A 13,247-nucleotide genomic window follows, 5' to 3' on the forward strand; every position below is an offset into this window, starting at 1 on the left:
GTGATCTTGATGCATTCAGCTCAGCTAAACTGTCGATCTCATCATAACTCAACTCTTGTGAAGGTCTATGTGTGGTTTCACACTGGCTAAAAGCTTTTGCATGCCTAAGTTGAACTCTGAGCAGCTCTGACTCTATGAAAGTTACAGTCTGAAGACATTTTCTGAATTAAACAAAAGAAATATTAATGATACTATTCCCGGCCCCGTCCTCCAACTCTTTTCTCTGTCAATTCCAGTTTCATCTTTACTGTCTCTATCTCATAAAAAAAGGTCTTGCAACTAATCTTTAAAAAAGTTGTATAAGATCATGAATTTCCTGTAAAACAAGTAAACACTTAAAACAAAGGTCTTCCTCCTTGCTCCCGGAGGGCCGCTGTCCATTATGTTTGTTTTTATTTTTTTGTACAAACAAAGCACTTGCATAGCTTCATAAAATTGAGGTTAAACCACTGGAGTCACATGGAGTACTTTAATGATGTCTTTAATACCTTTCTGGACCTTGAGTTGTTCCCCATGGAGGGACAGAAAGCTCTCAGATTTCATTAAAAATATCTTAATTTATGTTCTGAAGATGAACAAAGGTCTTATGGATGAAATGGGTGTAAGTAATTACTGACAGAATTTTCATTTTTTGGTGATCTAACCCTTTAATTAAGCCCTGTTTTTGTCATGACACTGCAGAAAAATCCCTTTCATCAATTATGCAATAAAAATACTGATAGCATTCAAGAGTATAAATACACACATCCATATTCCAAACTTTATACAACGAGAACAAAACTAAGCTGAACAATCTTTTATTGATAATCATTAAAAAAAATAATGCACCACACACATTTTGCAGTTTCAAGACATTTGGCTGATGCAATAGCATGCTTCTCCAGTCTCTCAACGCTGGTCCTCAAGGACCCTCAACGCTGCACATTTAGGGTACATTCATTCAACAACAACATACTAAAACAAAAATGCTTAGTTATTTTACAGTTAGTCATTTTACATATATGTAATTTACTTTCATTTTACTTTAAAAGAAAAACAATTATATATTAAATATTTTTTAAATGTATTATGTGTGATGTTTTAGAGATAAGGGAAGTTTTTCATCTCAAATTCTTCAACATCACAAGATAATGTTGTGAATCCACAATTTTTGATTTATGTTCCCACTGTAACACGCAAACACAAAATGTTTTGTTTATCAAAGAGATTTATTGAGATTTATTTGGTTGACAGAAGTTGAAACAAAAAATGAAGCACTATAATTTTCTGAAGTTTACCATGTGAAACTAATTGTGCAATCAGACAAAATAATGTTGTGACTCAATAAAGCAAGACAGAAACATACAGTATCTACAGGTTAACACACAACAAAATAATGTTACAATTGTTACACGTTACAGAAAGCAACTAGTTTTTCATTGTTGGATTCTCCTGCACAGTTCAGATCGCTTATTTTTCTATAGCTTTTCAAAGAAACACATCAGAGATCCTGAACTGATGAACATGGTTATATCATGTAATTTCAAAGCACTTTGTTCAGCAAACACTGTACTTTGTTGTTCTGGTCTTTCTTGCACAGAGCACAGTTCAGTTCACTTCTTGTTCCAGAGCTTTGCAAAGTGAACACAGTCTCACACCAGAGATCTTTCTGATATATTCTTGTCCTGACAGCAATGACTTTAAACTTCTCATATGGAGGAATCAGCACCTCTTTCTCATAAGGAAGCCTAGAATATTCCGTCACATCAGCACCTAAACAAGTGTAGATTTCAAAACAGGATTTATTTCCAAAACGTTTTGCTATGTTACGATCAAGAGAGGAGGATGTAAACGAGCCGAAACGAATGGTTGGAAAAGCAAACCCATTAAATGTAAGTTTTGTACCACGAAAAGTATTAAAGCATCTATTTTGTTTTTTCCTCAGAATCTCTATCGCTTCTGTTAGTAGAAATTGAAGTGAATACCATTTGTATGTCCCGTCTTTGTAGTTTTGTTTTCCATTACGAGCGTCATTATTGAATTTATCATATATTTTTGTGTCAGCTGTGTCAGGTGTGTTAGTGTACACATAAATGGCAATGAAGTTACATTTCAAGGTATCATGTTTTGATATTTTCTGATCCAAAGCTTTTTTACCTACATCCCAAGCTTTTTTAAATTGATTTTTTTCAAATTCAGAGTTATCACATTTCTCATTTAGATATTTTTCCTTCACATTTTTCGCCATGTTCTCTCTACAGCCATAATAATAGTCATCAACAGAATTCGGTGCCATGTCCAATTTGTGTTCTTCACCAGCATCTCTGTGATCCTGCAGCGACAGGAATCATAATGATCACATCATCATCAGTGTTCATGTCTGTAATATTCACACTAGAACACAAGCTTACCTGTCCTAGAGCAGATGAAATGAGAAGAAGAGCTTCAATGATCAGCAGCATCTTGATTCAGTCAAACCCCTCAGATGAAGAACAGATGCTGAAAGACCAGAAACACAACAGCGTCTCACAAATACTACATTTATACCACTTCCATAGGAGTGTGTGATTTCCACAATGACCCTGACCCTGTACTTTAGCCCCAAACTTACCTGAAAATACTGTAGTCTGTTTTTGTCAGAAGATCAGAAAGTAACTTGCTTTCAGTCAGACGACAACGCTTCGTCAAACAAACATATGAGGATGCTGAAGTGGCTTTTTATATCGCTAATGTGTGTTTTCTGGGGAATAACAGCTGAGGTGTGATCTTGATGCATTCAGCTCAACTAAACTGTCGATCTCAACACAACACTTGTGAAGGTCTATGTGTGGTTTCACACTGGCTAAAAAACTTTACATGCCTAAGTTGAACTTTGAGCAGCTCTGACCCTATGAAAATTACAGTTGGAAGACATTTTCTGAATTAAACAAAAGAAATATTAATGAAATGATCCCCCGCCCCATCCTCCAACTCTTCTCCCTGTTGATTCTGGTCTTGTCCTCACTGTCTCTATCTCATAAAAAAGGTCTTCGCAACTAATCTGAATCATGAAATCATCAATCATGAAAGATCATGTAATTGATCTCCAACCCTAATCCAACACACCTGAACCAGCTAATCAAAGGCTGTATGTGAAATCGTCCCTTTACCCTTAAACAGGGCAATAGTTGACAGGACAGCCAGCAAGAATATACCCATAATGCACTGGGAGGATCATGCCGAATTAATTCCCTTGTCTCACCTGAATCTCCCATCAATCTGCTTTCTGATTTGCTGGTCCAATGTGGGTACAGCATAATATAATACAGGTACAAATTCTTTTTTAATTGATTTTTACATTTTTATTTAAGGTTTTTACATGCTAGTTTCCATGACAGAGTTCAAGATAAATCTTTCCATCACTACTGGAGCTGCCAGTTTGCTAAGTTTCATTCAATCCCATAATGCACTGCAATAATGAGAATAATGAGAATAATGCTGCCATATCCACACTCAGAAATAGCCGCCCAGGCCGGCGGCGGCGGGGCTGGCGGCCTGGGCGGCGGCAGCAGGGCAGAAGGCTTGGATGACGGCGGCAGTACAGAAGATCTGGGCGATGGCGGCAGGGCAGACCAAGGTTGCTCTGTGGCCATGTCAGGGAGAGCGGGCAGCTCGGGGACGACCTCCGTGGTCGTATCAGGAAGAGCGGACAGCTCGGTGATGGCAGCAGGCTCGGGCTGCTCAGGCGGCAGGGCAAGGCGCTTCGGTGGCGCCGGCAGGGCAAGGCGCTTCGGTGGCGCCGGCAGGGCAAGGCGCTTCGGTGGCGCCGGCAGGGCAAGGCGCTTCGGTGGCGCCGGCAGGGCAAGGCGCTTCGGTGGCGCCGGCAGGGCAAGGCGCTTCGGTGGCGCCGGCAGGGCAAGGCGCTTCGGTGGCGCCGGCAGGGCAAGGCGCTTCGGTGGCGCCGGCAGGGCAAGGCGCTTCGGTGGCGCCGGCAGGGCAAGGCGCTTCGGTGGCGCCGGCAGGGCAAGGCGCTTCGGTGGCGCCGGCAGGGCAAGGCGCTTCGGTGGCGCCGGCAGGGCAAGGCGCTTCGGTGGCGCCGGCAGGGCAAGGCGCTTCGGTGGCGCCGGCAGGGCAAGGCGCTTCGGTGGCGCCGGCAGGGCAAGGCGCTTCGGTGGCGCCGGCAGGGCAAGGCGCTTCGGTGGCGCCGGCAGGGCAAGGCGCTTCGGTAACCCACGAACAACCACCAAAGTGGTCTCCAGGCCTTGTAGGACGGAGGAAGCCCTTTTCCTCCTTCTCCTCCGCTTATGAGGGTGTGGCGGTGGCTCACCCAAAGTGGACTCACTGGCTGGAGCGGGCTCTGGAGCGGGCTCACTGGCTGGAGCGGGCTCACTGGCTGGAGCCGGCGGGCTCACTGGCTGGAGCGGGCGGGCTCACTGGCTGGAGCGGGCGGGCTCACTGGCTGGAGCGGGCTCACTGGCTGGAGCGGGCTCACTGGCTGGAGCGGGCTCACTGGCTGGAGCGGGCTCACTGGCTGGAGCGGGCTCACTGGCTGGAGCGGGCTCACTGGCTGGAGCGGGCTCTGGAGTGGATTCACTGACTGGAGCGGATTCTGGAGTAGACTCACTGACTGGAACGGACTCACTGACTGGAACGGACTCACTGACTGGAACGGACTCACTGACTGGAACGGACTCACTGGCTGGAGCGGACTCACTGGCTGGAGCGGACTCACTGGCTGGAGCGGGCTCACTGGCTGGAGCGGGCTCACTGGCTGGAACGGACTCACTGGCTGGAGCGGGCTCACTGGCTGGAACGGACTCACTGGCTGGAACGGGCTCACTGGCTGGAACGGGCTCACTGGCTGGAACGGACTCACTGGCTGGAACGGTCTCACTGGCTGGAACGGACTCACTGGCTGGAGCGGACTCACTGGCTGGAGCGGACTCACTGGCTGGAGCGGGCTCTGGAGTGGACTCACTGGCTGGAGCGGGCTCTGGAGTGGATTCACTGACTGGAGCGGGCTCTGGAGCGGACTCACTGGCTGGAGCGGGCTCACTGGCTGGAGCCGGCGGGCTCACTGGCTGGAGCGGGCGGGCTCACTGGCTGGAGCGGGCGGGCTCACTGGCTGGAGCGGGCTCACTGGCTGGAGCGGGCTCACTGGCTGGAGCGGGCTCACTGGCTGGAGCGGGCTCACTGGCTGGAGCGGGCTCACTGGCTGGAGCGGGCTCACTGGCTGGAGCGGGCTCTGGAGTGGATTCACTGACTGGAGCGGATTCTGGAGTAGACTCACTGACTGGAACGGACTCACTGACTGGAACGGACTCACTGACTGGAACGGACTCACTGACTGGAACGGACTCACTGGCTGGAGCGGACTCACTGGCTGGAGCGGACTCACTGGCTGGAGCGGGCTCACTGGCTGGAGCGGGCTCACTGGCTGGAACGGACTCACTGGCTGGAGCGGGCTCACTGGCTGGAACGGGCTCACTGGCTGGAACGGGCTCACTGGCTGGAACGGACTCACTGGCTGGAACGGGCTCACTGGCTGGAACGGACTCACTGGCTGGAGCGGACTCACTGGCTGGAGCGGACTCACTGGCTGGAGCGGGCTCTGGAGTGGACTCACTGGCTGGAGCGGGCTCTGGAGTGGATTCACTGACTGGAGCGGGCTCTGGAGTGGACTCACTGACTGGAGCGGATTCTGGAGCGGACTCACTGACTGGAGCGGACTCACTGACTGGAGCGGACTCACTGACTGGAACGGACTCACTGACTGGAACGGACTCACTGACTGGAACGGACTCACTGACTGGAACGGACTCACTGACTGGAACGGACTCACTGGCTGGAACGGACTCACTGACTGGAACGGACTCACTGGCTGGAACGGACTCACTGGCTGGAACGGACTCACTGGCTGGAACGGACTCACTGGCTGGAACGGGCTCACTGGCTGGAACGGACTCACTGGCTGGAGCGGGCTCACTGGCTGGAGCGGACTCACTGGCTGGAGCGGACTCACTGGCTGGAACGGACTCACTGGCTGGAACGGACTCACTGGCTGGAGCGGACTCACTGGCTGGAGCGGACTCACTGGCTGGAGCGGACTCACTGGCTGGAGCGGACTCACTGACTGGAACGGACTCACTGGCTGGAACGGACTCACTGGCTGGAACGGACTCACTGACTGGAACGGACTCACTGGCTGGAACGGACTCACTGGCTGGAACGAACTCACTGGCTGGAACGGACTCACTGGCTGGAACGGACTCACTGGCTGGAGCGGGCTCACTGGCTGGAACGGGCTCACTGGCTGGAGCGGACTCACTGGCTGGAACGGACTCACTGGCTGGAACGGACTCACTGGCTGGAACGGACTCACTGGCTGGAACGGACTCACTGGCTGGAGCGGACTCACTGGCTGGAGCGGACTCACTGGCTGGAGCGGACTCACTGGCTGGAGCGGGCTCTGGAGTGGACTCACTGGCTGGAGCGGGCTCTGGAGTGGATTCACTGGCTGGAGCGGGCTCTGGAGTGGACTCACTGACTGGAGCGGATTCTGGAGTGGACTCACTGACTGGAACGGATTCTGGAGTGGACTCACTGACTGGAACGGACTCACTGACTGGAACGGACTCACTGACTGGAACGGACTCACTGACTGGAACGGACTCACTGACTGGAACGGACTCACTGACTGGAACGGACTCACTGGCTGGAACGGACTCACTGACTGGAACGGACTCACTGGCTGGAACGGACTCACTGGCTGGAACGGACTCACTGACTGGAACGGACTCACTGGCTGGAACGGGCTCACTGGCTGGAACGGACTCACTGGCTGGAGCGGGCTCACTGGCTGGAGCGGACTCACTGGCTGGAGCGGACTCACTGGCTGGAACGGACTCACTGGCTGGAACGGACTCACTGGCTGGAGCGGACTCACTGGCTTGAGCGGACTCACTGGCTGGAGCGGACTCACTGGCTGGAGCGGACTCACTGACTGGAACGGACTCACTGACTGGAACGGACTCACTGGCTGGAACGGACTCACTGACTGGAACGGACTCACTGGCTGGAACGGACTCACTGGCTGGAACGAACTCACTGGCTGGAACGGACTCACTGGCTGGAACGGACTCACTGGCTGGAGCGGGCTCACTGGCTGGAACGGGCTCACTGGCTGGAGCGGACTCACTGGCTGGAACGGACTCACTGGCTGGAACGGACTCACTGGCTGGAACGGACTCACTGGCTGGAACGGACTCACTGGCTGGAGCGGACTCACTGGCTGGAGCGGACTCACTGGCTGGAGCGGACTCACTGGCTGGAGCGGGCTCTGGAGTGGACTCACTGGCTGGAGCGGGCTCTGGAGTGGATTCACTGGCTGGAGCGGGCTCTGGAGTGGACTCACTGACTGGAGCGGATTCTGGAGTGGACTCACTGACTGGAACGGATTCTGGAGTGGACTCACTGACTGGAACGGACTCACTGACTGGAACGGACTCACTGACTGGAACGGACTCACTGACTGGAACGGACTCACTGACTGGAACGGACTCACTGACTGGAACGGACTCACTGGCTGGAACGGACTCACTGGCTGGAACGGACTCACTGGCTGGAACGGACTCACTGGCTGGAACGGACTCACTGGCTGGAACGGACTCACTGGCTGGAACGGACTCACTGGCTGGAACGGACTCACTGGCTGGAACGGACTCACTGGCTGGAACGGACTCACTGGCTGGAACGGACTCACTGGCTGGAACGGACTCACTGGCTGGAACGGACTCACTGGCTGGAACGGACTCACTGGCTGGAGCGGACTCACTGGCTGGAGCGGACTCACTGGCTGGAGCGGACTCACTGGCTGGAGCGGACTCACTGGCTGGAGCGGACTCACTGGCTGGAGCGGACTCACTGGCTGGAACGGACTCACTGGCTGGAGCGGACTCACTGACTGGAACGGACTCACTGGCTGGAGCGGACTCACTGACTGGAACGGACTCACTGGCTGGAACGGGCTCACTGGCTGGAACGGACTCACTGGCTGGAGCGGGCTCACTGGCTGGAGCGGACTCACTGGCTGGAGCGGGCTCACTGGCTGGAACGGACTCACTGGCTGGAACGGACTCACTGGCTGGAACGGACTCACTGGCTGGAGCGGACTCACTGGCTGGAGCGGACTCACTGGCTGGAGCGGACTCACTGACTGGAACGGACTCACTGACTGGAACGGACTCACTGGCTGGAACGGACTCACTGACTGGAACGGACTCACTGGCTGGAACGGACTCACTGGCTGGAACGGACTCACTGGCTGGAACGGACTCACTGGCTGGAACGGGCTCACTGGCTGGAGCGGGCTCACTGGCTGGAGCGGGCTCACTGGCTGGAGCGGACTCACTGGCTGGAACGGACTCACTGGCTGGAACGGACTCACTGGCTGGAGCGGACTCACTGGCTGGAACGGACTCACTGGCTGGAGCGGACTCACTGGCTGGAGCGGACTCACTGGCTGGAGCGGACTCACTGGCTGGAGCGGGCTCTGGAGTGGACTCACTGGCTGGAGCGGGCTCTGGAGTGGATTCACTGGCTGGAGCGGGCTCTGGAGTGGACTCACTGACTGGAGCGGATTCTGGAGTGGACTCACTGACTGGAACGGATTCTGGAGTGGACTCACTGACTGGAACGGACTCACTGACTGGAACGGACTCACTGACTGGAACGGACTCACTGACTGGAACGGACTCACTGACTGGAACGGACTCACTGACTGGAACGGACTCACTGGCTGGAACGGACTCACTGGCTGGAACGGACTCACTGGCTGGAACGGACTCACTGGCTGGAACGGACTCACTGGCTGGAACGGACTCACTGGCTGGAACGGACTCACTGGCTGGAACGGACTCACTGGCTGGAACGGACTCACTGGCTGGAACGGACTCACTGGCTGGAACGGACTCACTGGCTGGAACGGACTCACTGGCTGGAACGGACTCACTGGCTGGAACGGACTCACTGGCTGGAACGGACTCACTGGCTGGAGCGGACTCACTGGCTGGAGCGGACTCACTGGCTGGAGCGGACTCACTGGCTGGAGCGGACTCACTGGCTGGAACGGACTCACTGGCTGGAGCGGACTCACTGGCTGGAGCGGAGTCAGTGGCTGGAAGCGGACTCACTGGCTGGAACGGACTCACTGGCTGGAACGGACTCACTGGCTGGAACGGACTCACTGGCTGGAACGGACTCACTGGCTGGAGCGGACTCACTGGCTGGAACGGACTCACTGGCTGGAACGGACTCACTGGCTGGAACGGACTCACTGGCTGGAGCGGACTCACTGGCTGGAGCGGACTCACTGGCTGGAACGGACTCACTGGCTGGAGCGGACTCACTGGCTGGAGCGGACTCACTGGCTGGAGCGGACTCACTGGCTGGAGCGGACTCACTGGCTGGAGCGGACTCACTGGCTGGAGCGGACTCACTGGCTGGAGCGGACTCACTGGCTGGAACGGACTCACTGGCTGGAACGGACTCACTGGCTGGAACGGACTCACTGTCTGGAACGGACTCACTGGCTGGAACGGACTCACTGGCTGGAGCGGACTCACTGGCTGGAACGGACTCACTGGCTGGAACGGACTCACTGGCTGGAACGGACTCACTGGCTGGAACGGACTCACTGGCTGGAGCGGACTCACTGGCTGGAGCGGACTCACTGGCTGGAGCGGACTCACTGGCTGGAGCGGACTCACTGGCTGGAACGGACTCACTGGCTGGAACGGACTCACTGGCTGGAGCGGACTCACTGGCTGGAGCGGACTCACTGGCTGGAGCGGACTCACTGGCTGGATCGGACTCACTGGCTGGAGCGGACTCACTGGCTGGAGCGGACTCACTGGCTGGAGCGGACTCACTGGCTGGAGCGGACTCACTGGCTGGAGCGGACTCACTGGCTGGAGCGGACTCACTGGCTGGAACGGACTCACTGACTGGAACGGACTCACTGACTGGAACGGACTCACTGACTGGAACGGACTCACTGACTGGAACGGACTCACTGACTGGAACGGACTCACTGGCTGGAGCGGACTCACTGGCTGGAACGGACTCACTGGCTGGATCGGACTCACTGGCTGGAACGGACTCACTGACTGGAAGCGGACTCACTGGCTGGAACGGACTCACTGGCTGGAACGGACTCACTGGCTGGAACGGACTCACTGGCTGGAACGGACTCACTGGCTGGAGCGGACTCACTGGCTGGAGCGGACTCACTGGCTGGACCGGACTCACTGGCTGGAGCGGACTCTCTGGCTGGAACGGACTCACTGGCTGGAGCGGGCTGGCTGGAGCGGACTCACTGGCTGGAGCGGGACTCACTGGCTGGAACGGACTCACTGGCTGGAACGGACTCACTGGCTGGAACGGACTCACTGGCTGGAACGGGACTCACTGGCTGGAGCGGACTCACTGGCTGGAGCGGGCTCACTGGCTGGAACGGACTCACTGGCTGGAACGGACTCACTGGCTGGAACGGACTCACTGGCTGGAGCGGACTCACTGGCTGGAACGGACTCACTGGCTGGAGCGGACTCACTGGCTGGAGCGGACTCACTGGCTGGAGCGGACTCACTGGCTGGAGCGGACTCACTGGCTGGAGCGGGCTCTGGAGTGGACTCACTGGCTGGAGCGGGCTCTGGAGTGGATTCACTGGCTGGAGCGGGCTCTGGAGTGGACTCACTGACTGGAGCGGATTCTGGAGTGGACTCACTGACTGGAACGGATTCTGGAGTGGACTCACTGACTGGAACGGATTCTGGAGTGGACTCACTGACTGGAACGGACTCACTGACTGGAACGGACTCACTGACTGGAACGGACTCACTGACTGGAACGGACTCACTGACTGGAACGGACTCACTGACTGGAACGGACTCACTGACTGGAACGGACTCACTGACTGGAACGGACTCACTGACTGGAACGGACTCACTGACTGGAACGGACTCACTGACTGGAACGGACTCACTGACTGGAACGGACTCACTGGCTGGAACGGACTCACTGACTGGAACGGACTCACTGGCTGGAACGGACTCACTGGCTGGAACGGACTCACTGACTGGAACGGACTCACTGGCTGGAACGGACTCACTGGCTGGAACGGACTCACTGGCTGGAACGGACTCACTGGCTGGAACGGACTCACTGGCTGGAGCGGGCTCACTGGCTGGAACGGACTCACTGGCTGGAACGGACTCACTGGCTGGAACGGACTCACTGGCTGGAACGGACTCACTGGCTGGAACGGACTCACTGGCTGGAACGGGCTCACTGGCTGGAGCGGGCTCACTGGCTGGAACGGGCTCACTGGCTGGAGCGGACTCACTGGCTGGAACGGACTCACTGGCTGGAACGGACTCACTGGCTGGAGCGGACTCACTGGCTGGAACGGACTCACTGGCTGGAACGGACTCACTGGCTGGAACGGACTCACTGGCTGGAACGGACTCACTGGCTGGAGCGGGCTCACTGGCTGGAACGGACTCACTGGCTGGAGCGGACTCACTGGCTGGAACGGACTCACTGGCTGGAGCGGACTCACTGGCTGGAGCGGACTCACTGGCTGGAGCGGACTCACTGGCTGGAGCGGGCTCTGGAGTGGACTCACTGGCTGGAGCGGGCTCTGGAGTGGATTCACTGGCTGGAGCGGGCTCTGGAGTGGACTCACTGACTGGAGCGGATTCTGGAGTGGACTCACTGACTGGAACGGATTCTGGAACGGACTCACTGACTGGAACGGACTCACTGACTGGAACGGACTCACTGACTGGAACGGACTCACTGACTGGAACGGACTCACTGACTGGAACGGACTCACTGACTGGAACGGACTCACTGACTGGAACGGACTCACTGACTGGAACGGACTCACTGGCTGGAGCGGACTCACTGGCTGGAGCGGACTCACTGGCTGGAGCGGACTCACTGGCTGGAACGGACTCACTGGCTGGAACGGACTCACTGGCTGGAGCGGACTCACTGGCTGGAGCGGACTCACTGGCTGGAGCGGACTCACTGGCTGGAGCGGACTCACTGGCTGGAGCGGACTCACTGGCTGGAGCGGACTCACTGGCTGGAGCGGACTCACTGGCTGGAGCGGGCTCTGGAGTGGACTCACTGGCTGGAGCGGGCTCTGGAGTGGATTCACTGGCTGGAGCGGGCTCTGGAGTGGACTCACTGGCTGGAGCGGATTCTGGAGTGGACTCACTGGCTGGAGCGGACTCACTGGCTGGAGCGGACTCACTGGCTGGAGCGGACTCACTGGCTGGAACGGACTCACTGGCTGGAACGGACTCACTGGCTGGAGCGGACTCACTGGCTGGAGCGGACTCACTGGCTGGAGCGGACTCACTGGCTGGAGCGGACTCACTGGCTGGAGCGGACTCACTGGCTGGAGCGGACTCACTGGCTGGAGCGGACTCACTGGCTGGAGCGGGCTCTGGAGTGGACTCACTGGCTGGAGTGGGCTCTGGAGTGGATTCACTGGCTGGAGCGGGCTCTGGAGTGGACTCACTGGCTGGAGCGGATTCTGGAGTGGACTCACTGGCTGGAACGGATTCTGGAGTGGACTCACTGACTGGAACGGACTCACTGACTGGAACGGACTCACTGACTGGAACGGACTCACTGGCTGGAACGGACTCACTGGCTGGAGCGGACTCACTGGCTGGAGCGGACTCACTGGCTGGAGCGGACTCACTGGCTGGAGCGGACTCACTGGCTGGAGCGGACTCACTGGCTGGAGCGGGCTCTGGAGTGGACTCACTGGCTGGAGCGGGCTCTGGAGTGGATTCACTGGCTGGAGCGGGCTCTGGAGTGGACTCACTGACTGGAGCGGATTCTGGAGTGGACTCACTGACTGGAACGGATTCTGGAACGGACTCACTGACTGGAGCGGACTCACTGGCTGGAGCGGACTCACTGGCTGGAGCGGACTCACTGGCTGGAGCGGACTCACTGGCTGGAGCGGACTCACTGGCTGGAGCGGACTCACTGGCTGGAGCGGGCTCTGGAGTGGACTCACTGGCTGGAGCGGGCTCTGGAGTGGATTCACTGGCTGGAGCGGGCTCTGGAGTGGACTCACTGGCTGGAGCGGATTCTGGAGTGGACTCACTGGCTGGAACGGATTCTGGAGTGGACTCACTGACTGGAACGGACTCACTGACTGGAACGGACTCACTGACTGGAACGGACTCACTGGCTGGAACGGA

General features: G+C 56.3%; 1 protein-coding gene across 2 annotated transcripts; it reads right to left on the reverse strand.

The window, feature by feature from the left end:
- Positions 1 to 580: 580 nt before the first annotated feature.
- On the reverse strand, positions 581 to 3,855 carry LOC137004572 (erythroblast NAD(P)(+)--arginine ADP-ribosyltransferase-like). Of its 2 annotated transcripts, XM_067365017.1 has the most exons (3): positions 2,591 to 3,855; positions 2,391 to 2,478; positions 581 to 2,311 (listed from the first exon to the last, which is right to left on the reverse strand). In XM_067365017.1, the coding sequence occupies exons 2-3, from the start codon at positions 2,439 to 2,441 to the stop codon at positions 1,523 to 1,525; spliced, it is 840 nt and encodes a 279-aa protein (XP_067221118.1). In that variant the 5' UTR covers positions 2,442 to 2,478; positions 2,591 to 3,855; the 3' UTR covers positions 581 to 1,522. The 2 variants fall into 2 exon arrangements, with proteins under 2 accessions (XP_067221118.1, XP_067221117.1); XM_067365016.1 differs by having other exon boundaries at positions 2,391 to 3,855.
- Between the last annotated feature and the right edge of the window lie 9,392 nt (positions 3,856 to 13,247).

Source organism: Chanodichthys erythropterus, chromosome 17, assembly GCF_024489055.1.
Source record: "Chanodichthys erythropterus isolate Z2021 chromosome 17, ASM2448905v1, whole genome shotgun sequence".
Classification (NCBI taxonomy): domain Eukaryota; kingdom Metazoa; phylum Chordata; class Actinopteri; order Cypriniformes; family Xenocyprididae; genus Chanodichthys; species Chanodichthys erythropterus.